The 27918-nt window shown below is 41.2% G+C and overlaps 1 protein-coding gene across 4 annotated transcripts in view; it reads left to right on the top strand.

The window, feature by feature from the left end:
• The window catches only part of crybb2 (crystallin, beta B2), an 87514-nt gene extending 63476 nt beyond the window's left edge, over window positions 1–24038 (top strand). For all 4 annotated transcript variants that reach the window (XM_063034580.1, XM_063034579.1, XM_063034577.1 and 1 more), the window contains 5 exons: window positions 16573–16660; window positions 16884–17002; window positions 18056–18188; window positions 21361–21503; window positions 23748–24038. In XM_063034580.1, coding sequence (XP_062890650.1) covers window positions 16601–16660; window positions 16884–17002; window positions 18056–18188; window positions 21361–21503; window positions 23748–23913 — 621 coding nt within the window. In that variant the 5' untranslated portion in view covers window positions 16573–16600 and the 3' untranslated portion in view covers window positions 23914–24038. The remainder of the gene's footprint in view (window positions 1–16572; window positions 16661–16883; window positions 17003–18055; window positions 18189–21360; window positions 21504–23747) is intronic.
• Window positions 24039–27918: the final 3880 nt, after the last annotated feature.

Genomic DNA, 27918 nt, shown 5'->3' with positions numbered 1-27918 from the left:
TCAAAAGGTGTGATCCGTGGACCGACGCTGCTGGGACACAAGCCAGGGCTTGATCAACCCTGGCTGAGTTGCCTGGGCAAGGGTGTCTGATGTTGAAAGACCCAAAATACCTGATGACCCAAGTTACATCACTGACAGTGTATCCCAGTGCATTCTCGGAAATGTGCTTCCTTGAGGCTCCTGCTATCTGAAACTGAACAAGAAGTCCCAAAACTTACCTCTTTTAGAACCTCCTGCCTCGCGCTCTAAGTCCCAACTTCTGCTAACTGAAACTGAACAGAAAGTAGCTTAGATTGATAGATCGTTTCATGGGGAATTTTTAACTTGGATGACCGTGGGTTTGGCTTCCTCTATCCTTCTAGTTGGGAGAGGTCACGAATTTGGGGAAGTTTTGTGAATGAAGCCTTGGCAATTTGCCGCCTGCAGTGCATTTTTTGTCTCAGTACACTGCTTGAGAAGGAAGTAAATATGGTGGATGGAGCCAGCATGGGAGTAGTTGTGGACCTGTGGGTCAAGTAAGGAGGCAGATGTCAATGAAAAGGAGAAGGAAAACTGGGAAGATATTTGTTGCTCAACACAAAGACATGCTTGGGAAAGAGGAACTACAGGTCACTTACTATATACAACCCTTTCAAACCATCTGGCTCTGCCAAAGTCTTTCAAACTCACTACCTGCAAGTTTTCCAAAGGATAGAATCATTGGATTCTACCTGGACCTTCAAGCTCAAAGTCCTATTTTGACCCGAATTTCCTTGCGATAGATGGAAACCTGCCTTATTAAACTATGTCAACAATACTTTAAGGGAAAATATAAAAATAGTAATAAATATTGTGTGGGCATGTGGCCAAGTGGTTAAGGCATTGGACTAGTGACCTGAAGGTCGTGAGTTCGAGCCCCAGCCGAGGGAACGTGCTGTGTCCTTGAGCAAGGCACTTAATCACACATTGCTCTGTGACAATACTGGTGCCAAGCTGTATGGGTCCTAATGCCCTTCCCTTGGACAACATTGGTGTCGTGGAGAGGGGAGACTTGCAGCATGGACAACTGTTGGTCTTCCATACAACCTTGCCCAGTCCTGCGCCCTGGAGAGTGAAGACTTTCCAGGCACAGATCCATGGTCTCGCAAGACTAACGGATGCCTTAACTAGTAATAAATATTCTGTAGAAAGGGGGGTTCCCAACCTGGTGGTCCACAGACTCCTTACTTAATGGTATTGGTCCATGGTATAAAAAGGGTTGGGAACCCCTGGTGTAGAGGGACTTTGATCTGATGGCCCTTGAGATACAGGATGTTAGATTACAGTACAGCATTTTGAAAGAAAGATGGCAAAGGAGAAGGAGGAAGTCCTGCTGAGATTGTAGGCTCTGGTATAGTTTTAGTTTTCTTTCCTTAAGGAAGCTATATTTATGTTGGCAGCAGTACATCAGAGATTTAACAGAGTATGCTTTGGGCTGGGCCAAGAGGAGATATAAACTAAAATAAGCCTATCCTTTCTGAAGTTTCATGTAAAAACTGTTCTCAATATCATGCACATAATTCTGAGAAGAACAGGTAGCGTGGGTGGTAGGAGGCTGTTACCTCCAGGTGGGGTAGACTAAGAACAGCGGAAGTGAAGATCCATGTCATTCAGTTTGGTCACCAAGGCCAAGATTGATTGTCGACAGGATTTAGGAATTGTGTGGGGACTTGGATATGAAACACAGGATCAGCTATGATAATGGGCAACTCATGATATTATTTCTTGTTTTCTAAAAAATCAGTCACAACAGAGAGAAACTGAAAATAGGAGAATTACCACAACTATTATGTAATACTTCTGAAAAATGTGTATCTAACATTAGCACTGCATCATGATCCAATGATCCAGGTTCTGGAATAATTATGATTATGACCTTGCAATAATGGCCACAGTGATGCTTGGTTTTGCATCTATGGTCTCATGATGTTTACTCAGCTCAGTGATAAACTGAGGTTATGGCCTGCTCCAGCTGAGGTGATGCCTGGCTTCTTGTCTTTCATTAAACTGCAGTTCTGAATGCATAATTGTTTGTACAATTTGTTTTTTTCTTCTCTGTGCATTGGGAGTTTTTGATTTTTTTTTAATGGGTTATTTTGGGTTTCTTTGTTTTGCGACTGCCTGTACGGACATGAATCTCAGGATTTTATAATGCATACATACACTGGTAACAAATTTACTTTAAACTCTGGTCTAACAGGCTCCTGGACCGGCATGGAGAACTTCGATCACCACTACTATGAATTGATTCTACGACCTACAGACTCACTTTCAAGGACTCTTTGCAACTCATCTTTTCAGTAGTTTCTTTAAGTTGCTCCGTTTGCCTTCTTTGGCACATTTGGTTGTTTGACAGTCTTTGTCTATTTATACATAGATTTTGTAAATTCTATCATGTTTCTTTTTTGTCTTTAAGTACCTGCAAGAAAATTAATTTCACGGTATTATATGGTAACCTTCTAGGTGGAACACACCTTGTCGTGGTTTGGAGGCTTGCATGCCTTAATGACCCTGAGAGCTATGCTGGCTGGAGACAGGGCCTTATGCTTTAGCTCTTGGTAGGGTTACCCACACCAAACAGATCAAAGGGTAGGGTTCAGACTAAGAGTGGTCCACCAGACCTCCAGGTTCAGGGGCTCATCTGAGGGCGAACAACCCTGACTGGTCAAACAGAACTGTTACGGAAACAGCAATGAAGAATCCTTCTGCATCTGAATGCAAAGGTGTTCCTGGGTCTCCACCTGGGACTTGCATGACTGACAGTAGAGGAACTGAGAGGAATCTACTGACACGATGAAGAAAGCCCTGAACATCACCAGAGATGGAGGACCTTCATTGCTAGTGGCGTAATAGGCAAAAGGAAAAGAATATATGGTAACAGATGCATACTTTGTAAGCATAAGTGCTACACCTGTCCCTACACCTCCTCTCTTGTCACCATTCAGGGCCCCAAACAGTCCTTCCAGGTGAGGCAACTCTTCACTTGTGAGTCTGTTGGGGTCACCTATTGCATCCGGTGCTCCCGGTGCGGCCTCCTCTACATCGGTGAAACCCGACGCAGATTGGGGGACCGCTTCGTCGAGCACCTCCGCTCTGTCCGCCACAACAGACAGGATCTCCCGGTTGCCACCCACTTCAACTCCGCTTCACATTCCCATTCAGATATGTCCATACATGGCCTCCTCTACTGCCATGATGAGGCTAAACTCAGGTTGGAAGAGCAACACCTCATCTACCAGCTAGGTAGTCTCCAGCCCCTTGGTATGAACATTAAATTCTCCAACTTCTGGTAATTCCCTCCCCCTCCCTTTCCCTATCCCAGTTTCACTCTGCCCCTCCCCCAGCTGCTTACTACCTCCCTTTTGGTTCCGCCTCCTTCTACTATCCATTGGGCTTTCCCATTTCCCTTCTTCACCTCCTGCCTATCCCCCTCCCCCACCCCTTTGTCTTTCACCTTACTGGTTTTTCACCTGGAACCTTCTAGCCTTCTCCTTCCCACCCTCCCCCCACTTTCTTTATAGGGCCTCTGCCCCTTCCTTCTTCAGTCCTGACGAAAGGTTCCGGCCCGAAGCACTGGCTGATCATTTCCACGGATGCTGCCCAACCTGCTGGGTTCCTCCAGCGTGTTGTGAGTGTTACTTTGATAATACATTTACTTCCATCTTTGAATAACTGCTAACGTTGAATAATTTTGTCAGTAACCTGGGAAAATTAATTCAGAAAATTATTATACCATACTATTACTGTGCCAATACAGTTAGCATAGTTCTATCTCCTAATTTGATTGTAGTCTTTTTCCAGAACTACATTGGAGTTCTGGTTGTGATGTGGAATGGAGTTTGGCTCAAAAATCACTGGAGTAGGGCTGATGTGTGCTTTGTCTGTAGGGACATGCTCACAGTTGCTGGCACAAATAGAGCTAATGCAAGCACTCTTCAAATCTCTCTCTTCTGAACCGAAACAATGTGGGCACCCAGTGAATTTGAAAGCTAATGAAATAATTCTACACTCACATTCTGCAACACAATGCTCCTGGCACACCATTAAAAGTTTTTCTTTATGCAGCACTAATCCAAATCCATCTCTTCACAAGTCCACTCTGACTATTTAACAAATATTTTTTGGCACGGTGCTATTTGGTTTCAGTATAAATTTGGAGGCAGACTGCTATTCTACACTAACACGCCTGGGTACTGGTAAGAGCGCATAGATCCCCTGATAACTACTGTATAACCTTTTATAAAATAACTAGAATTAGGGTAAATGCTGTTTGATGTATGTTGACTTGCATTGTTTTCTGTTGAAGGTTATGTTAAAGCAGTTTTGGAATTGTGTAAAATGTTTTGAGTATGTTATTAACTGGTTCAAATCAAGCAGCCAGTCATGAATGCAAAAGCAACACACACGAAATGCTGGAGAAATTCTCCTTCTGACTTCTCTTCCTTTCCAGTCCTGATGAAGGGTCTCGGCCTAAAACATCGGCCGTTTATTCTTTTCCACACATGCTGCCTGGCCTGCTGAGTTCCTCCAGCATTTTGTGTGTGTTGCTTTGGATTTCCAGCATCTGAAGATTTTCTTGTGTTTGTGAATACAAAAGGCTTTGTTTGTTTTTCTAATTTATTTATACGTTTTCAGGACCTGGGCATTGCAATCAATTTATTGCCAAGCCTAAATATCTGGAGAAGGTGGTGATCAGTGTCTTAAATATTTTTTTAAGGATTTGCTTTATTTGTCAGGTGTTATCAACATTTATTGTTTATTTATTTATTATCTTCTCTTTTGTATTTGCACAGTTGGCTGTTAGTCTTTTGCACACTGGCTGTTAGTCTGCCCCGTTGGGCGCAGTCTTTCGTTGATTCTATTATGATTCTTTCATTTACTGAGTATGACTGCAATTCATTATACTTTGATAATAGTATATAAGTTTGCTGATGACACAACAATTGTAGACCGTATCTCGGGTAATGATGAATTTGAGTACAGCGAGGAAATTAAGAACCTGGTGGCATGGTGCGAAGACAATAACCTATCCCTCAACGTCAGCAAGATGAAGGAATTGGTTGTTGACTTCAGAAGGAGTAGCGGACTGCACGACCCAATTTACATCGGTGGTGCGCAAGTGGAACAGGTCAAAAGCTTTAAGTTCCTCGGGGTCAATATCACAAATGACCTGACTTGGTCCAACCAAGCAGAGTTCACTGCCAAGAAGGCCTACCAGTGCCTTTATTTCCTGAGAAAACTAAAGAAATTTGGCCTGTCCCCTAAAACCCTCACTAATTTTTTATAGATGCACCATAGAAAGCATTCTTCTAGGGTGCATCACAACCTGGTATGGAAGTTGTCCTGTCCAAGACCAAAAGAAGCTGCAGAAGATCGTGAACACAGCGCAGCACATCACACAAACCAATCTTCCGTCTGTGGACTCACTTTACACCGCACGCTGTCGGAGAAGTGCTGCCAGGATAATCAAGGACACGACCCACCCAGCCAACAGACTTTTTGTCCCTCTTCCCTCCGGGAGAAGGTTCAGGAGCTTGAAAACTCGTACGGCTGGATTTGGGAACAGCTTCTTTCCAACCATGATAAGACTGCTGAACGGATCCTGACCCGGATCTGGGCCGTACCCTCCAAATATCCGGACCTGCCTCTTGGTTTTTTGCACTACCTTACTTCCATTTTTCTATTTTCTATTTATGATTTATAATTTAAATTTTTAATATTTACTAATTTAAACTATTTTTAATATTTAATATTTGTAATCCAGGGAGTGTGAAGCGCAGATTCAAGTATCGCTGTGATGATTGTATGTTCTAGTACTAATTGTTTGGCGACAATAAAATATAAAATATAAAGCATATAGTGAAATGCGCCATTACATTAAGGACCAACACAGTCCAAGGGTGTGCTGGGGGCAGCCAGCAATTGTTGCCATACTTCCGATGCCAACGTAGCATACCCACAATTTACTAACCCTTACCATCCCATACAATGTTGGAAAGTGAGAGGAAACTAGAGACCTAGAAAGAACCCATGCAGTCACGGGAATAATGTACAAACTCCTTACAGAGTGGCAGAACTTTGGGTAGGCAGTTGCTGTACTTAGACCCTGTGACGACAAAGGATGCAAAGTCAAGATATCGGATGACTGGAGCGTAATCTGAAGGTGTTGGTCTTCCTGGGCACTCAGAGGATTTATCCATTTAGATTTGGGTGGTAGATTTGGGAGGTGCATAATGAGTGGGCTAGGAGAGTAATTGCAATGGAATTTGAATATTGTATATACTGCAGCTACCATATGCCAGCCTTGGAGGCAATGAACGCTTGCAATAGTGAATAGATTACCTAATCAAGTGTGATGATTAGTCTTGAATGGTGTCAAGTTTCTTAACTACAGTTGGAGCTGCACATTTGCAGATAAGTGAAGAATAAGGTAAGTGACCGAGTCATGACTCGAGCGTAGGAAAATGAAAGATAACCAACCATGGATTTGCTTTCTAGCCATAGTATGTATGTGTGTGCCTGATCCAGTTTATCTTCCAGTTGATACTCACCACCACTATCTCCTCATCTCAGATAGGTTAATGAGATGGAATCATGGAAAGGAAACCACTGAATGACAAAAGCAAGTGGTTAGGCTGATGCTATTGGCACTTCACTTAACCCTGGAATATCTGGACAGCATACACTAGGATGCCCCTTATTAACTACAGCTCGACATTCAATACCATAATCCCCTCAAAACTAATCACTAAGCTCCAAGGTCTTAGTCTCAATACCTCCTTGTGCAATTGGATCCCCAATTTCCTCACAGTTCAGACCACATCTCCTACACGATATCCATCACCACAGATGTGTGCTTAGACCCTTCTCTCCTCGCTTCACATTTATGACTGTGTGGTTAAGCACAACTCTGATGCCACATTCACGTTTGCTGACAACACCATTGTCGTTGGCCAAATCAAGGGTGGTCATGAATCAGCATATAGGAGGGAGATTGAAAATCTGTCTGAGTGGTGCCACAACAACAACCTCTCACTCAATGTTAGCAAGAGCAAGGAGCTGATTATTGACTACAGGAGGAGAAAATGGGAGGTCCTTAAGCCAGCCCTCATTGGGGATCAGAGGTGGAGAAGGTTAGCAACTTTAAATTCCTCAGTGTTATCATTTTATAGGACCAGGCCTGGGCCTAGCACATAAGTGCAATTACAAAGAAAGCACAGGAAATGCCTTTACTTCCTTAGGAAGATTCAGCATGACATCTATAACTTTGACAAACTTCTATAGATATGTAGTGGAAGGATATTGACTGGCTGCACCACAGCTTGGTATGGAAACACTAATGTTTTTGAATGGAAAATCCTTCAAAAAGTAGTGGATATGGCCCACTCCATCACTGGTAAAGCCCTCCCCACCATTGAGCACATATACATGGAGCATTGTCACAGGAAAGCAACATCCATCATCAGGGACCCCCACTACCTATGTCATGCTCTCTTCTCACTGCTGCCATCAGGAGCCTCAGGATTCATGCCACTATGTTCAGGAACAGTTCTTATCCCTTAACCATCAGGTCCTGAACTGGAGGGGATAACTTCACTCAACTTCTCTTGCTCCATCACCAAACTGTTCCTACAACCTATGGACTCACTTTCAAGGATTCTTCATCTTATTATTTCTTTGTTTTAATTTTTGTAGTTGCATAGTTTGTTTTTTTTTGCACACTTGTCCTCCTTGTTGGTGCAGTCTTTCATTGATTTTATTATGGTTATTGGATTTATTAGTATGCCTGCAAGAAAATGAATCTCAGGGTTGTACATAGTGACATATATGTACTTTGAAAATAAATTTACTTTGAACTTTTGAACTTGTGTTGTAAATAACAGTTGCCAGGAAACTTGTGATGTAAAAGTGATCATTTTGCAAACTCTCGTCAGTTTTATCAGGGCTCACTGATGCCACACTCAACTAAATAGTGCCTTGATGTCAAGGCAATGAGTTTCAACTCATCTATGGACTTGACCACTTTCTTCTGTGCTTTGACCAAAGCTGAGATGAGATCTGGTACCAAGTAAGTTATTACTGAATAAGGACTGCTTGGTAATACTATTGTTATTTTCCACAACTTTACTGACGATCCAGACGAGACCCATTTTATTTTATTTTTATTACAATACAGCGTGGAGTTGGCCCTTCCGGCTCTTTGAGCTGCACCACGCACCAATCCCCCAACTTAACCCTATAGGACGATTTACGATGACCAATTACTCTACCGACCAGTACATCTTTGGACTGTGGGGGAGAACCAGAGACCCGGTGGAAATCCTTGCAATCACAGGGAGAACGTACAAACTGCGTACAGGCAGCGGTGGAAATTGCTGGTACTGTAAAGCGTTGTGCTAACCACTACATTAACGTGCCACCCTACTGGCTGGTAATTAGTTTGGATTTGTCTAGGTTTTAGTGAATACTGTGGATCAGGTTAATTGGGACACATCGGGACCAGCACATTTTGGCCCAATTAAGTGGCTGCCTCAGTTAGCCAGGATTTCATAGGAATAGTCAGAAACCTATAAAAAAGAAACACTACCATTTAACTGAGTTACAAATTATGTATTTGACTGAAATACAGATTAGAATATGACCAATAATACTACGGTACTTAAAACTGTGTTATCAATTAAGGAATTCAGCCACCGTATGCTGCTGTTTTCTTTCAATCGACTGTAAATAAATTACTGTAAATGTAATTGACTGTAGTAAAATCAGCACAGACACCTAGTGTAAACAATGGACTATCTCCATACAATATTTTTGAGAATTGCATCATCCAAATATTCATTCTCATAGTAACATTCAAGATGACTGTCGATACTTTTGTAGTTCTTAACTTATTGACATAGTGAAATCATTTCACTTTCATTCCTGGCTATTTCAGGGCTCTCCAAATCTGAATGCTTGAAACTACAGTGAGTAAAACAGTTCCCAAATTGTCTTACTGCTTATTTCTCACCAACTATCAGTGACAAAAATCACTGCTTTTTCAATACAAACATATGCAATTGACGCCCTTAAAATATGCAGTGAATGGTAGGGCACTGAGGAGTGTGGTAGAACAGAGGGATCTGTGTATACAGATCCATAATTCCTTAAAAGTGGTGTCACAGCTAGAAAGCTTTTGGCACATTGTACTTCATAAATTAATGTACTGAGTACAGGAGTTGGGATGTTATGTTGAAATTGTATAAGACAGTAGTAAGGTCTAATTTGAAATACTGTGTCCAGTTTTAGAAACATAGAAACATAGAAAATAGGTGCAGGAGTAGGCCATTCGGCCCTTCGAGCCTGCACCGCCATTTATTATGATCATGGCTGATCCTCCAACTCAGAACCCCGCCCCAGCCTTCCCTCCATACCCCCTGACCCCCGTAGCCACAAGGGCCATATCTAACTCCCTGTTAAATATAGCCAATGAACTGGCCTCAACTGTTTCCTGTGGCAGAGAATTCCACAGATTCACCACTCTCTGTGTGAAGAAGTTTTTCCTAATCTCGGTCCTAAAAGGCTTCTCCTCTATCCTCAAACTGTGGCCCCTCGTTCTGGACTTCCCCAACATCAGGAACAATCTTCCTGCATCTAGCCTGTCCAATCTCTTTAGGATCTTATACGTTTCAATCAGATCCCCCCTCAATCTTCTAAATTCCAACGAGTACAAGCCCAGTTCATCCAGTCTTTCTTCATATGAAAGTCCTGCCATCCCAGGAATCAATCTGGTGAACCTTCTTTGTACTCCCTCTATGGCAAGGATGTCTTTCCTCAGATTAGGGGACCAAAACTGCACACAATACTCCAGGTGTGGTCTCACCAAGGCCTTGTACAACTGCAGTAGTAACTCCCTGCTCCTGTACTCGAATCCTCTCGCTATAAATGCCAGCATACCATTCGCCTTTTTCACCGCCTGCTGTACCTGCATGCCCACTTTCAATGACTGGTGTATAATGACACCCAGGTCTCGTTGCACCTCCCCTTTTCCTATTCGGCCACCATTCAGATAATAATCTGTTTTCCTATTTTTGCCACCAAAGTGGATAACTTCACATTTATCCACATTAAATTGCATCTGCCATGAGTTTGCCCACTCACCCAACCCATCCAAGTCACCCTGCATCCTCTTAGCATCCTCCTCACTGCTAACACTGCCACCCAGCTTCGTGTCATCTGCAAACTTGGAGATGCTGCATTTAATTCCCTCATCCAAGTCATTAATATATATTGTAAACAACTGGGGTCCCAGCACTGAGCCTTGCGGTACCCCACTAGTCACCGCCTGCCATTGTGAAAAGGTCCCGTTTATTCCCACTCTTTGCTTCCTGTCTGCTAACCAATTCTCCACCCACACCAATACCTTACCCCCAATACCGTGTGCTTTAAGTTTGCACACTAATCTCCTGTGTGGGACCTTGTCAAAAGCCTTTTGAAAATCCAAATATACCACATCCACTGGTTCTCCCCTATCCACTCTACTAGTTACATCCTCAAAAAATTCTATGAGATTCGTCAGACATGATTTTCCTTTCACAAATCCATGCTGACTTTGTCCGATGATTTCACCGCTTTCCAAATGTGCTGTTATCACATCCTTGATAACTGACTCCAGTAGTTTCCCCACCACCGACGTTAGGCTAACCGGTCTATAATTCCCCGGTTTCTCTCTCCCTCCTTTTTTAAAAAGTGGAGTTACATTAGCCACCCTCCAATCCTCAGGAACTAGTCCAGAATCTAACGAGTTTTGAAAAATTATCACTAATGCATCCACTATTTCTTGGGCTACTTCCTTAAGCACTCTAGGATGCAGACCATCTGGCCCTGGGGATTTATCTGCCTTCAATCCCTTCAATTTACCTAACACCACTTCCCTACTAACATGTATTTCGCTCAGTTCCTCCATCCCACTGGACCCTCTGTCCCCTACTATTTCTGGAAGATTATTTATGTCCTCCTTAGTGAAGACAGAACCAAAGTAATTATTCAATTGGTCTGCCATGTCCTTGCTCCCCATAATCAATTCACCTGTTTCTGTCTGCAGGGGACCTACATTTGTCTTTACCAGTCTTTTCCTTTTTACGTATCTATAAAAGCTTTTACAGTCCATTTTTATGTTCCCTGCCAGTTTTCTCTCATAATCTTTTTTCCCCTTCCTAATTAAGCCCTTTGTCCTCCTCTGCTGAACTCTGAATTTCTCCCAGTCCTCAGGTGAGCCACTTTCTCTGGCTAATTTGTATGCTTCTTCTTTGGAATTGATACTATCCCTAATTTCTCTTGTCAGCCACGGGTGCACTACCTTCCTTGATTTATTCTTTTGCCAAACTGGGATGAACAATTGTTGTAGTTCATCCATGCAACCTTTAAATGCTTGCCATTGCATATCCACCGTCAATCCTTTAAGTGTCATTTGCCAGTCTATCTTAGCTAATTCACGTCTCATACCTTCAAAGTTACCCCTCTTTAAGTTCAGAACCTTTGTTTCTGAATTAACCATGTCACTCTCCATCTTAATGAAGAATTCCACCATATTATGGTCACTCTTACCCAAGGGGCCTCTCACGACAAGACCGCTAATTAACCCTTCCTCATTGCTCAAAACCCAGTCCAGAATAGCCTGCTCTCTAGTTGGTTCCTCGACATGTTGGTTCAAAAAACCATCCCGCATACATTCCAAGAAATCCTCTTCCTCAGCACCTTTACCAATTTGGTTCACCCAATCTACATGTAGATTGAAGTCACCCATTATAACTGCTGTTCCTTTATTGCACACATTTCTAATTTCCTGTTTAATACCATCTCCGACCTCACTACTACTTTTGGTCACCTACTTACAGAAAAGATGTAAATAAGATTGGAAGAGTGCAGAGAAAATTTACAAGTATGTTGCCAGGGCTTATGGAGCTGAGTTATAGGGAAAGTTTGAACAGAAGTGTATAAGATGATGAGAGGCATTGTTTGTGTGGACAGTCAGAGGCTTTTTCCCAGGGCTGAAATGGCTGCCACAAGAGGGCACAGCTTTAAGGTGTTTGGGAGCAGGTACAGAGGAGATGTCAGGGGTAAGTTTTTTATGCAGAGAGTGGTGAGTGCATGGAATGGGCTGCTGGTAACAGTGGTGGAGGCGGATATGATAGGGTCTTTTAAGAGACTTTTGGATAGGTACATGGAGCTTAGAAAAATAGATGGCTATGGGTAACCCTAGTAATTTCTAATGTAGGGACATGTTCGGCACAACTTTGTGGGCCGAAGGGCCTGTATTGTACTGTAGGTTTTCTATGTTTCTAGATTAGGACTTTATTCCCTAGAACGTATTAGATTGAGGAGAGATTTGGTAGAGGTATACAAAATTATGAGGGGTATAGATAGGATAAATACAAGCAGGCTTTTTCCATGAAGTTCAGTGGGACTACAATTAGATACCATGGGTTAATGGTGAAAGGTGAAACTTTTAAGGGGAACATGAGTGAGAACTTCTTCACTCGAGGGTGGTGAGAGTGTGGAACGAGCTGCTAGTGCAAGTGGTGGATTCAGCATCAATTTCAAAATTTAAGAGAAACTTGGATAGGCACATGAATGGGAGAGGTACGGAGGGCTATGGTTTGGGTGTAGGTCGATAGGACTAAGCAGATTCATAGTTTGGCACAGACTAGATGGGCGAAGGGTCTGTTCTGTGCTGTAGTGTTCTATGATGCTATGGCTCTGTAACTGATAGGAACAAAGTAAGATCTTAATGCATACTTCGCATCCAGAAATTTATTTTCTATCTGCAAAGTTCAAAGCAGCTTCAGTGTTCTACAACTGAACTCAATGGTCGTCCAAGACACTAAACTAAAAAAAGAGATTTCTACATTTTGAATGAATAAAACTACAAGAATTTAATGGACAGTTCAAGTAACAAACAGAACTTTTCATAGAAGAGCTGGTCGCAGATACTGAATTACAATCTGAATTCTAAAAGCACTTTGTGTTTACATAGATACTCATCAGTAGTCAAGAAAAAACAGAGAAAGATGGAAAAAAGTAGCAGTTGTCCAACATATGTTAAGAGGAGCATCATGAAGAAATAAACAACATATTTATAGCTCATGGATGTTAACCCATTGGAATTGATTTTTTACAGAATTCATATAGACCTATTTCATTATTAAATGTGGATGCTAAAATACTTTCAAAAATAATGGCTAATTGGATGGAGAATATACTAGCTAAAATTATTTCTCAGGATCAAACAGGTTTTATAAAAGGCCGTTATTCTTTTTCTAACACTCGGAGACTGTTAAATATTATATACTCATCCCTCTCTAAGACTCCCCAATGTGTTGTTTCTCTAGATGCTGAAAAAGCATTTGATAGAATTGAATGGAAATATCTATTTAACGTTTTAGAGAAATTTAGCTTTGGTACTAATTTTAATAAATGGATTAGATTGATATATAAAAGCCTTATTGGCACTGTTATTACTAATAACTATAGATCCCCCTTTTTCGGACTTTCGTGGGGTACGAGACAAGGATGTTCGTTAAGCCCTTTGTTATTTAATTTGATGTTGGAACCTTTGGCTATTGCACTTCGTGAAGCTAAAGATATTCAAGGAATTTCTATAAATGGGACTATTCATAACATTTCCCTTTATGCGGATGATCTTTTGGTTTATGTTTCGAATCCTGAAGAGTCTATTCCTAGTTTATTGAAATTATTAAATGAATTTGGATTGTTTTCAGGATATAAATTAAACCTGCATAAAAGTGAATTATTTCCTTTTAATGATTCTGCTTCTATATATGATGACATTCCTTTCAAAGTTACGGATTCTTTTAAATATTTAGGTATTATTATCACTAAAAATTATGGAGACCTTTATAGAGCTAATTTAGTTCCTTTAGCGGATTTTATGAAGCGATTTTTTTCTAGATGGAATCCACTTACACTTTCGTTAGCTGGTCGAATTCATGCAGTTAAAATGATGATTTTACCAAAATTTTTATATGTATTTCAAAATATTCCTATTTTTCCAACTAAGAAATTTTTGATCAGGTTGACTCTATAATTGCATCTTTTGTTTGGAATAATTAAAAAACCAAGAATTGGAAAATGTCATTTACAAAAATTAAAAAAGGATGGAGGTCTTACTTTGACTAATTTGAGAATGTATTATTGGGCGGTTAATATATGTTATGCGTGTTCTTGGTTATATTGGACCGATAAAAATGAACGATCACCATGGGTTGATCTGGAATTGAAAATTGTAAAACAATTTTGTTTAACTTCGTTATTTGGAGCTCCTCTACCTGTACAATTAGCCAAAATTTCTATTCTAAATATAAATCCTATGATTAAGCAGTCATTACGAATTTGGTCGCAAACAACAGGAATTCTGCAGATGCTGGAAATTCAAGCAACATACATCAAAGTTGCTGGTGAACGCAGCAGGCCAGGCAGCATCTATAGGAAGAAGCGCAGTCGACGTTTCAGGCCGAGACCCTTCGTCAGGACTAACTGAAGGAAGGAAAGAAGGAAGGAACTCTTCCTTCAGTTAGTCCTGACGAAGGGTCTCGGCCTGAAACGTCGACTGCGCTTCTTCCTATAGATGCTGCCTGGCCTGCTGCGTTCACCAGCAACTTTGATGTATGTTATTACGAATTTGGTACCAGTTTCGTAAGTTTTTTAATCTTAAAATATTTAACCTTTTTAGTTTAATTTATCGAAACTATTTATTTAAACCTTCACTTAGTGATCCTACCTTTTCTCCTTGGAGGAATAAAGGAATTTTTTCCTTTATGGATTTGTTTCAAGAAGGCCAATTGATGTCTTTTGAGAAATTAGCAACTAAATATTCTCTCTCATATTCATATTTTTTGCAATATCTTCAGGTCAGACATTTCTTACAAGAATATTTAAGTAATTGTCCATATATACAAGACTCTGACCTGTTAGACATTATTTTAAAAATGAACCCTTTAGTGAAAGGTTTCATTGGGAAAATTTATAATTTACTATTACAACAGGATAACTATCCTTTACTTAAGATTAAGTAAGATTGGGAAAGAGAGCTTATCATGACCTTGATAATAGAGGATTGGTTGCGCATTTTGAAGTTGGTCAACTCTTCTTCGATTTGTGCCAGTCATTCTCTAATTCAATTGAAAATTGTACATCATTATTATTTGACAAAGGATAGATTGTCTAAAATATTTCCTAATGTAAATAGTCAGTATGATGGATGTAAAACTGAGATAGCTACATTGACACATATGTTTCGGTCGTGTTCTGTATTGAAACAGTTTTGGAAATCTATTTTTTCTACAATTTCTAAAGCTTTAAAAATCAATTTACAACCTAATAAACTGACAGTTTTGTTTGGTATAATTCCTCAATATATTCACGGTGTTTCTATATCAGACCAACACGTAATTGCATTTGTCACATTATTGGTTAGAAGGGCTATTTTATTAAAATGGAAAGATGCCTCTGCTCCCACTTTGATACAATGGTTCTCTCAAGTGATGTCATGTCTTAGTTTGGAAAAAATTAGAAGTCGAACTTTTGATCCTAGATTTGACTTTGAGAAAAAGTGGGATTCTTTTGCCCGTTATTATCATTTGATTTGAGTTAACTAAGATGGTCCTTTTCTGATGCTTGGTTACATGGATTTGGTTGGCTGATTGATATCTTTTTTTTATGGAAGCTTGTATGGCGTATAGCTCCGGGTTTTTTTGTTTTAGTTAGTAGGGGTTCTTTTTGCTTTCAAAAAAAATTTTAAAAATAAAAAAATAAAAAGAATTAGGATATTATATCTTCTCTAAATATTATAAAACGGATCTTTTTAAATCGACTCAAAAATAATTTTTTATGGGAGAGTCAGTGAAATTTATCAACTTAAGTTCTTGTTCTTCTCACAGTTATGGTGCGACTTCTGTGATTAAAAAAAAAGTGTACATGCTGGGAGGCAGATTGTGATGTTTTTGGCAATTGGTTCATTTTAATTTCACAGTGTATTAATTTGCATGATATATTTTGATATAAATTAAGTCAGAAATAAAGGAATGGCAGAGATTGAAGCTGAGAATGTGTAATTCAACAGTTTTGAATCCACATCTTGCAAACAAAAGATTGAACAGTGACACACACAAAATACTGGAGGAACTCAGCAGGTCAGGCAGCATCTATGGAAATGAGTAAACGGTCGATGTTTTGGGCCGAGACCCTTCTTCAAGACTGGAATGGAATGAGAAGACACCAGAATAAAAAGGTGGGGGGGGGGGGAAGGAAAGGAGGATAGTTAGAAGATGATAGGTGAAGCCAGGTGGGTGGGAAAGGTAAAGGTAAAGATAAAGGAAGGAATCTGACAGGAGAGGAGAGTGGACCATTGGAGAAAGGGAAGGAGGAAGGGACCCAGGGATAGGTGATAGGCAAGTGAGAATTGAATATCAATGTTACTCTGACTTCAAAACATAAAGCATCATGATTTGATTTTATAGCTATCCAATATGTAACCAGTTTACCCCTTTCTATTAGCTTTCACAGAAATACACATTCAGCAAAAATGGCATCTGAACAGAACCCAACACCTAAACAACAACCCACATCAACTGCTGCCCATAAGGTTAGTTCATGCTATCTTTTTTCCTAGACTATCTATCAATAAATTTGTAATTCTGATTCTTTGAGAAAAAGTGACGATACATTCTAAGCTGAAGTTCAAAATTGCTTTCATAACTGTTTTCTCGATGTCTTCTTTATATTAAATAGGTTAATTAACAATTTATATTAATGAATTATATTGATGTACTAACTCAGCCAAATCTCATTTTGTTGCGCCATTTCAGATTGTTCTGTTTGAGCAAGAGAACTTTCAGGGCCGTTGTCATGAGCTGAATGGTCCCTGCCCCAGTTTGAAAGAGGCCGGACTGGAGAAAGTTGGCTCCATTGTTGTACACAGTGGACCGTAAGTACTATAAGGAATACTTGGGATTTACACCAAACCATTTCCGACATTTTATGCCCTTATTTTAGGTTTTGAGGATTAATGATTTTTGCAGTGAATGGAAATTTAAATAAACTACAGCAGATCCTGGAAACTTGGAATAAAAATCAACCAGACAGGTTAACTCTGTTTCTCCTTTTACTGATGGCACTACACCTGCCCAGTGTTTCCAGATTTAGCTGTTACCTTCCCTGTGGGAAAACATTTAAATTCCAATTGCCATTCCTGTTCCGACACGTCAATCCATGGCCTCTTGTTGCCAAGATAAGTCACCCTCAGGGTGGAGGAGCAACATCTTATATTCCGTCTGGATACCCTCCAACCTGATGGCATGAATTTTGATTTGTCCTTCTGGTGAACCAGTTCACCCCCCCCCCCACTTCCTCTATTCCCCATTCTGACCTTTCACTTTCACTTCTTCTCAACTGCTCCTGGGTTCCCTCCTCCTTCCCTCTCACCTATTGTCCACTCTCCTCTCCTATCAGAGTTTTTCTTCTCCAGCCCTTTTCCCACCCACCTGGCTTCATCTACCACCTTCCAGATAGCCTCTTTCCCCTCCGCCAATCTTTTTATTCTGGCACCTCACCCCTTCTATTTCAACCCTAAAGAAAGGTCTCAGCCCAAAGCTTTGACTGTCTGTTAATTTCCATAGATGCTGCCTGACATGCTGAGTTCCTCCAGCATTTTGTGCATGTTACTTTGGATTTCCAGCATTTGCAGACTTTCTCATGTTTATTTTTTGCATTTTTTTCCTTTGGAAATATAAGTATTAAAATGACACCGATAATAACAATGCAGTTTTAATGTTTTGATGACAGTGCCCTTTCTATTATTCAGACATAATACTATCCCAAAGAGGAAAGTGCAATGTGAAAATCATCACTTTGAAAGATTCAATTTGAATCTTGTCTTAGCAACTGTATGAACAATATCAGACCATTTTCACCAAATATTTTCATTATAAGATGGCTAACTGCTGGTAACATCCAAACGTCTTTTTTTTTTAATTTTCAGTTGGATTGGCTATGAACAGGCTGGCTGCAAGGGTGAACAGTTTGTATTTGAGAAAGGAGAGTATCCTCGCTGGGACACTTGGACAAACAGTCGCCGAAGTGACAATATTGGTTCCTTCAAACCTGTGAAACTGGTATGTTGACACTGATCACACAGCTGTCATGAGGAGACTGAAACAAACAGTGTCAGAGCAACATAAACGTACAATTATTTAAATGTCTAAACTGTTTGTACTCAGCTTTATAAATAAGGATGATAGCAGTACCAGCATCTGCCCATGATGCCTTAAATGATCAACCAAATTAGCAACTGAACTTCTTCAGTTACTGTTGGCAGTTGTCAGATAGGGACCTGAAACATCATTTGTGGATTAGGGTTGATTCCAATCATTATTCAATGCTTCCAGATGGAAGATGCATGTGAGCAGAGACTGAATATTGAAAATACCACCTTAACATATTGAAGTTTTGAAATTCAGAATGTACACTCAGTGGCTACTTTACTAGCTGCAGGAGTGGAACCCGGTGCTGTAGCCTATCAACTTCAAGGTTCAACGTGTTGTGCCTTCAGAGATGCTCTTCTGCACACCACTGTTGTAACATGTGGTTATTTGAGTTACTGTTGCCTTCCCATCAGCTTGCAAAAGTCTAGCCATTGCCCTCTGACCTCTCTCATTAACAAAGCATTTTTGCCCACAAAGCTGCCACTCACAGTATGTACTTATGTTTTTCAAGACATTCTCTGCAAACTCTAGAGACTGTTGGGCATGAAATTTTTGAGATACTCAAACCACCCCTGCTGGAACCAACAATCATTCCACAGTCACAGTCAATTAGATCATATTTCTTCCCCAGTTTGAACAACTAAACCTCTTGACCTTGCCTGCATGCTTTTATGCACTGAGTTGCTGCCATATGATTGGCCCATTAGATCAGCGGTGGCCAACCACCTGGCCGCGGACCAGTACCGGACCGCAAAGCATGTGCTACCGGGCTGTGAGGAAACAATATGATCTGGCAATATGAGTCAGCTGCACCTTTCCTCATTCCCTGTCATGCCCACTGTTGAGTTTGAACGCACGCGAGGTCATTACCCGCGCGTCATCCATGTCAGCGTGGGAGGAGATCAACTCCTCGAGCTTGCAAGTGACAACGGGCTGAAAAGTATGTTTGACATAACATCTCTGCCGGCATTCTGGATCAAGGTCAAGGCTAAATATCCCGAGAAAGCCATGAAAGCACCGAAAACGTTGCTTCCATTTCCAACATATCTCTGCAATGAATGCAACGAAAACTAAATTGCGGAATAGACTGGACATTAGGAACCCCCTTCGAGTATCACTGTTCCCTATCATCCTTCGATGGGACCGTGTTGCTGCAGGGAAACAATCCCAGGGCTCCCACTCATTCAGCAATATTGGCGTGTTGCAATGATTTTATATGTTCATACAGGGAAAATATGTGCTGTGTGTTTAATATCCAAATGTTACTTAAAATGTTATGATGCTATTGACTTATAAGTGACTTATATAACTATATAACAATTACAGCATGGAAGCAGGCCATCTCTGCCCTTCTAGTCCGTGCTGAACGCTACTCTCACCTAGTCCCACCGACCTGCACTCAGCCCATAATCCTCCATTCCTTTCTTGTCCGTATACCTATCCAATTTTTCTTTAAATGATAATATTGAACCAGTCTCTACCACTTCTACTGGAAGTTTGTTCAACACTTACTTCAAGCTCCCCTGTCCTCCCCTGATAATTGACTTACCACTATATTCATGCGAGGAAAATATGCACTGTGTTTAATACTAAATTCGTTAGATAAACCTTTTAGAAATGAAATTGCATGTATTAGCCACTCATCACCTATATTCCGGTCGTGATTAACACCCCCCCGCCCCGGAACAGAATCGCCAAAAATGATTTGTAGAAAAAAATCGGCACGTACACGCATGCGCACTGAAGGCTTCATGGTCATGGTAGTCTTTCTCGGGGTAAACACAAAATATTTGACTGCTATTATTGTCCATTGGCAATCTTACCACCCCCACCCCCCAGGTCGGCCGGTCTGCAAGAATATTGTCAATAATAAACCGGTCCACGTTGCAAAAAAGGTTGGGGACCCCTGCATTAGATATTTGCATTAATGAGCAGAAGTACAGGTATACCTTATAAAGAAGCCACTGAGTGTATATTGATGATTCATGGTCACTGATTTTTATTTTCATTTATCCTCCCTCTTTTTCTCCCCTCATAAAAGGACTGCTTGTGGGTGGAACAAAATTTCATTCCACCTCTTCAGTTTCTCACCCAGATGAGCAGTCCTCATCTACAAGACTTTACAGCTATTTGATTTTTAGGGGATCAGAGTTAAACGCATTTTCATCCTCACTGAGCATCTACACACCTATTTTGCAACAAGCATCAATAGGCATCAACTCTGATCATCCTAATTTATTATTTCCATAGACTGAGGAAAAATCGGATCAAGGTTTCAAAATTGATTGTTGCTTGGATAGGGTCCCAGACTTGAATGGGAAGTCGTTTGATTTGTGGATTTGCTAATTAGGTCATCAGGCATATTTTGTTGTAAACTACTGTCCAGAGTGACAGCATTTTGTATTGTTGTGAACTGTTTGTTATTGGACATAAAGTTTTCATCAACATCACAAGTTATGATATTGCCAGAAATGTAAGTATAGTGAGCAGTACTTTAATCCTCAGTCTACTTAATAAAGTTAATAAAGTTAAGCTTCATATGACTGCATGATGCAATAATATTCAAAGAGACATGTATGGTATCTGATGGAAATAATAACTTCTGTTATGATTATATTCTTTATATATGCAACCAAGTTATGGAAGTTTATTTCTGTTATGGAACTAAGTTCTCTTAATTTTCTGACTTTTTATAGTATTTAATCCCAAATGCTTTAGAGCACCTTGGCTGTGTTCACGAGATAAATATTTACTTTCCTTGCCAATCTGTAACCTTTGACGGAGTTGATTATACCATGTCCACCACCTTTATCGGGGTGTGGCTGTACTCGTTTATCTCTCCAGTCATAGCTAGAGAATCACCTGCAATGGCTTTCCTTCCTTCTTGAGCACACTGATGTCCATCCTGGGCAGGGTTTCTCAACTTGGGGTCCACGTACCCCTCACTTAATGATAGGGGCCCAAAGGTTGGGTACCCCTGATCCTGGGTCTCAACCCATTTCTCGCTAAAGTGCTGCACACTTGATAACAGCAAGTTTTCGTTATAAAGAGGAATTACCTTTTTGTGTACTCCCATCTACAGGATGGGAACGAGCACAAGATCATTCTTTATGAAAACCCCAACTTCACTGGAAAGAAAATGGAAATCATAGATGACGATGTGCCAAGCTTCCATGCTCATGGATACCAGGAGAAAGTGTCATCCGTTCGTGTTCTGAATGGAACGTGAGTACTGTGAAAAGACTATTAGAAGTATACTTTTTATTAAAACTTTATGACTCTGACTGCTATTAGACATCATGAGACATGTTGAAAATTATCCCTTATTTTCTTAACGTAAGGTATGATATTGTTTGGCATGCCAGCTGCATTAAGAATTCCTTGCACTGCTGGACCGCATATCAGAATACCTGCCAGCAGAAACAGAGCATTTGATCTGTATTCCCATTGAAAATTTATTTTGGATTTGGCTCGCATTTTAAACTTATTAAATTCTTACTTGAAACTTAACCTATCCATTTCAAGACTGGATAGTCACAGGGGTTCCCAGTCCGGACCCTTTGCTTAATGGTATTGGTCCATGGCACAAAAATGGTTCGGAACCCCTCGTCCAGAGCTTGAAAGACAAAATGTGTGAGGGCTTGACAACATCCAATGATTACACTGGTGTCATGAGTGAATAGTACAGCTTCCATATTTTGGAACAAACCATTGTAAGTGGTAGAGAGCCAAGGCTTGTTCTGTTGTATGTATGTCAGGAATATGAAAGTTTTAAATCCATTTTTCATTGCTTATTTATCTATGAAATTATATTAACAAGCAAGGCAGGCTGAAGGAAACCTTCGAGTAGCTCAGTAAAAGACTGACTAACACTCAGTGCTCCATAGCCTACCAAAACAACAGGCTGAAATTGTACCCTCAATACCAGGCCATCTCAAAGTCTTACTGATTCAGAGGTGAGGTGGAGATATGTTTCTACCAATGGAAGTGTAAGGCATTCCTTCCTTCCACTAGCCTGCAGGTCACCCTTGGGCAATGTGTAGCACCTGCTTAGCCTCCCCACCCCCGATCAGGGTGACATGAAACTATGGGAGCAGGTGGTGGATGGTCATATGAGTAGTTGGTGCATATCACAAGTCCTGGTTATGTGATCTCTGATGCCAGGCTGACAATCTCTGAAGAGTATTGATAATGGCTGGTGTCACCTGTCTTGTAAAGATACTGCCTAGAAGAAGACAATGGCAAACCACTTACGTAGAAAAAATTTGCCCAGAACAAGCGCGGTCACAGTGAGACCATGATCACCCACGTCATACACCATGGCACAATACAAACGAACTGATTGATTGTCATGTTTTCTCCTCTTAAAAGAAACTACTAAAAGGAAAAACTAGCATTGATATAAATACTTATAAAATATTCCAAGGTCTGCTCCAGTGTTCGCTTGGGATCCACCCATGAGAGGACAGACATGACTCAGTACATTTCTTGATCTACAATTCCTTTACCTTTAAAAAGAGTCCACCTTACTTTGGAATGGAAGTGTTATTTAATATTAAGACAATAATGCATAGGAGCAGAATTAGGCCATTTGTCCAATTGAGTCTGATCTGCCACTCCATCATGGCTGATTTATTATTCCTCTCAAACCCATTCTCTTGCCTTCTCCCCCCAACCTTATGCAGCCTTACTAATTGAGAACCTATTCACCTCTGCTTAAATATACCCAGTGAATTGACCTCCACAGCTGTCTGTAGCATTGAATTCCACAGATTCACCATCCTCTAACTAAAGACACTTCTCCTCATTTTGTTCTAAAGTGGGGGTTCCACAGACCCCTCGGTTAATTGTAGGGACCATGGCATAAAAAAGGTTAGGAACCCCTGTTCTAAAAGGATATTCTTCTATTCTGAGGCTGTGCCCTCCGGTCCTACACTCTCCCACTACTGGAAACATCTTCTCCACATCCACTCTATCTAGGCCTGTCAATATTCGATGGGTTTCAATAAGATTCCCCTTCATTCTTCTAGAATCCAGTGAGTACAGACCCAGAGCCATCAGCGCTCCTCATATTTTAACACTTCCATTCTTGTGATCATTCACATATTATAATACCTTATAATATTTAATATTTTCTCTTCCATTGTTGATAGTGCTGGCACTCAGAATTTCCATCTATCATGGTATATAGGAAGGAATCACATCTTTAACCACTAAACTTAACTCTACCATCCTTTTATGCCCATACATACATGTACAATTTATCAGGAGCTACTGAATGATTGCCAATATGTAGTTCTTAATACTTTTTGCTCTTTTGCTATGTATCTTGAGACTAGTTGGCTTAACTGATATCAGTTCAGTACTAGACTGGGAGGTGGGGGGCAGTGGTTAAAGGTCTGTCCTTTCATTTAATTGAAAGGCTCAAGCCTATGGCATTCCCCTTGCATCTTTCCATTTGCTTTTCAGATGGGTTGGCTACCAGTACCCAGGCTACAGAGGCTACCAGTATCTGCTTGAGAAGGAATACAAGGACAACAGTGAATTTGGAGCCCAGCAGCCTCAGATCCAGTCTGTCAGACGTATTAAGGATATGCAGTGGCATCAGAGGGGCACCTTTCATCCCACCAACTGAAAAGCACCTCTGCTCTCATCATCAATTTCTCACCAAGTTGCCGCTAAATTCCTAACCATGGGTTAAATGAATGCTTTCCTACAGTATTCTGTACGAATATGACAGCTGAGCCAATTCAATAAAGTCCTGCATTTCAAACTTACCTCCTCTATTATGTGTTTGTCTCTTAATATTAATTTGCTTCATTGCAAGGGTGGTGGAGGGAAGAAAGGAAACAGTGGATGTTCCACAATATTCGATTTTGTACACGGTGATGTTCTGTGGGACTAGTTCACTCAATAGCTTGGCTGTAAAATAAATTTAGCTGCGGAGAAGTTACAGTTAATGGTTGGTTACAAATGATCTTTATATTCAGTGACATGTATCAAAAATTAGCTTCGAGAGTTACTCGTCATCAATGTCCAATAGTATGTAATGGTGATTGCCTGGGTTGACTGTGAATACAGGTTTCCCCCGCCATCCAAAGATAGAGCGTTCCTATGGAACGGTTCATAAGCCGGAATGTCGTAAAGCGAAGAAGCAATTACCATTTATTTATATGGGAAAAATTTGTGAGTGTTCGCAGACCCAAAAATAACCTACTAAATCATGCCAAATAACACATAAAACCTAAAATAACAGTAACGTATAGTAAAAGCAGGAATTATATGATAAATACACAGCCTATATAAAGTAGAAATACTTTTCCACAATCATTTCCTGAACTGTTCTCCATAGCGAAAATCTCACACAAGCGCTGTTGGCAGAAACACTCTCTCCATTAACCTTCAAGCTATGAAGCTGCCAAATCATACCAAATAACATATAAAAAGACACAGCCTATATAAAGTAGAAATAATGTATGTACAGTGTAGTATCACTTACTGGAATTGGGAAGACAGCGCCGAGCACACTGATGATGGTGTGTTAGGTTGAGTTGTCGGAGTTTGAGGTGGTGCAGTGGCCCCCACCCTCCGGGCCGCCGACCAATACCGATCCGCAAAGCATGCAGGGGTCCTGCAGTAGCTGGGAGGCACACAGCACATCTTTAAGAAAAAAGCTGAAATAAACAAGCTAATTAATTAGGTGCCACCCGGCACGTAAATGTCAGCCCAGATCAGAGGTGACGCAATCAGCAATCGCCTCTGATCTGGCCCGACATTTACGTGCTAGGCGGCACCCAATTAATTAGCTTGTTTATTTTGGCTTTTTTTCTTAAAGACGTGCTGGGTGCCTCCCGGCTACTGCTGCATTCTCCGTGAATTGGTATCTGTCCGCGGCCCAGGGGTTGGGGTGGTGGGACTCTGGGGTGTCATCTCTTCGTCGATCAGGGCAGGCAGGTCATCTTCTTCTACGTCTGCCTGCCTCAATGTCGAAGGTCGAGGTTCGTCGTCTGCTGTGGCTGATGTGGAAGGTTTGAAAAACAACAGTATGCTTGACTGCTAGCCTCGCGCATTTTTCTATCATACAGTTCTTTGTAAACCATCTTGTAAATATGCCCTAAACCGACGTATCCTTTCAAAATTAAAGTCGTACTTTATCATTGCAGCGGAAATCTCACGCAGTTGCTTCACGTTCAGTTCCTGGACGACTTCACTTTTGGTCCGTTCACTACTGCAATAGGTTTTGATTGTTATCCTTTCCTCTTCCAATTGCATCAGCTCTTCATCTATCAGTTCTTGGTCATGGGATGCCAAAACCTCTTCAACATCATCTTCGTCAACTTCCACAAGCAAAACTCACTTTGTCCTTATTTCGTTCACCACGATCGAAACGCTTAATTATGCCTAGTTTTATGCTAAGTGTAACACCCTTACCAGCTCTTTCAGGCTTTTCTGATACAGTACCTTAGAACGCATCTTGTAAATGGCTGCTCACAGGCACGTATTTAACAATGCCGGCGAGAATACAGTTCCGAATCCAGGGGAGGGCGGCTGCTCAGGGTGCACACGCGCTGATTTTTTTTCGCGCTCTGCTTTTTTCGTAACAGTGAAAATACCTTCTGTTAGCGAAAACAGGTAACAAACGTAGGTCTTTCGTAACAGTGAGGTTTCGTAAAGCGAACGTTCGAAAAGCGGGGGACACCTGTATCTTACAGGGGATGTTGGATAGTGATCGGCATTCTATGCAACAAAACTTGGCATATTTGTTGGAGAATATGGGAAACTACAGGTATCTAACAATTTAAATCTATGTGCATGACCACTAAATTTTTTAACAAACGGGCCATAATCTATCAGAGCAAGGGGAAATATACCCACAATATATAACACTACAGCCATTACTGTACAACCAACATTTTTACAACATTCAATATTTGATTATTTGATGCATTTTTCATTAGTGATCTATTGAATTAGATGACTAAATTTTCACACAGTTCTTTTCTAACAGCACTTTGAACTACACCGTTTGTATGAGAAGTGATCTATAAATAAGTTATTATTATCACTATTATTAACAGCATTGATCCTTGAACAGAATTGGGTCTTCTCAGATGCTTTAAGAACACATTATTCTTAGCGTGTCTGAGATTGAAGCTAAGAGGTGCTAGCTACATTTGCAGATCTTATTAATTTTGTGTCATACAACAATGTGACCACTGAATGGCAGTGTAGGCCTGTGACAATAAACACGAGAAAATCTGCATATGCTGGAAATCCAGAGCAACACACACACACACAAAATGCTGATGGAACTCAGCAGGCCAGGCAATATCCATGGAAAAGAGTACAGTCAGTGTTTCGGGCTGAGACTCTTCATCAGGACATCATAATAAACAGTCTGGTCAAAGCGATTGTAAATCTAGACGCATAGAAGAAGAGTTGTATTTCAGTTATTTCAGGTACTGATTGATGGTTTACTAAACCTTTCACAATGTTCCCCATCTTGTGTGAACATCAAATAACATTCATCTTTGTCCCTAGTCAGGTATCCATCCAACTATTTTTATCATGCGGTGTGTTTGGCACGATGCTAAATGGCTTTTCATTCCAGGACGAGGGAGATGTCCTCCTTTTTTAAAGAAATGGGCTTCCCTTCCTCCACCATCAACTCTGCTCTCAAACGCATCTCCCCTATTTCACACACATCTGCTCTCACTCCATCCTCCCGCCACCCCACTAGGAATAGGGTTCCCCTTGTCCTCACCTACCACCCCACCAGCCTCCGGGTCCAACATATTATTCTCTGTAACTTCCGCCACCTCCAATGGGATCCCACCACTAAGCACATCTTTCCCTCCCCCCCCACTCTGCTTTCCGCAGGGATCGCTCCCTACACGACTCCCTTGTCCATTCGCCCCCCCCCCCATTCCTCCCCACTGATCTCCCTCCTGGCACTTATCCTTGTAAGTGGAACAAGTGCTACACATGCCCTTACACTTCCTCCCTCACCACCATTCAGGGCCCCAGACAGTCCTTCCAGGTGAGGCAACACTTCACCTGTGAGTCAGCTGGGGTGATATACTGCGTCTGGTGCTCCCGATGTGGCCTTCTATATATTGGTGAGCCCCGACTCAGACTGGGAGACCATTTCGCTGAACACCTACTCTCTATCCACCAGAGAAAGCAGGATCTCCCAGTGGCCACTCATTTTAATTCCACGTCCCATTCCCATTCTGATATGTCCATCCACGGCCTCCTCTACTGTCAAGATGAAGCCACACTCAGGTTGGAGGAACAAGACCTTATATTCCATCTGGGTAGCCTCCAACCTGATGGCATGAACATTGACTTATCTAACTTCCGTCAATGCCCCTCCTCCCCTTCTTACCCCATCCCTTATTTATTTTTTTTTCCCCCTTTCTTTCTCTCTCTTTTTTCTTCTTCTGTCCCTCTCACTATATCTTCCTCTGGTGCTCCCCTCCCCCTTTCTTTCCCCCTAGGCCTCCCGTCCCATGATCCTCTCCCTTCTCCAGCCTTGTATCCCTTTTACCAATCAACCTTCCAGCTCTTAGCTCCATCCCTCCCCCTCCTGTCTTCTCCTACCATTTCGGATCTCCCCCTCCCCCTCCCACTTTCAAAT

This window comes from Mobula hypostoma, chromosome 27 (assembly GCF_963921235.1).
Source record: "Mobula hypostoma chromosome 27, sMobHyp1.1, whole genome shotgun sequence".
Classification (NCBI taxonomy): Eukaryota; Metazoa; Chordata; class Chondrichthyes; order Myliobatiformes; family Myliobatidae; genus Mobula; species Mobula hypostoma.
Note: the sequence above shows the minus strand (reverse complement) of the source record. Positions and strands in the feature narration are given on the sequence as shown.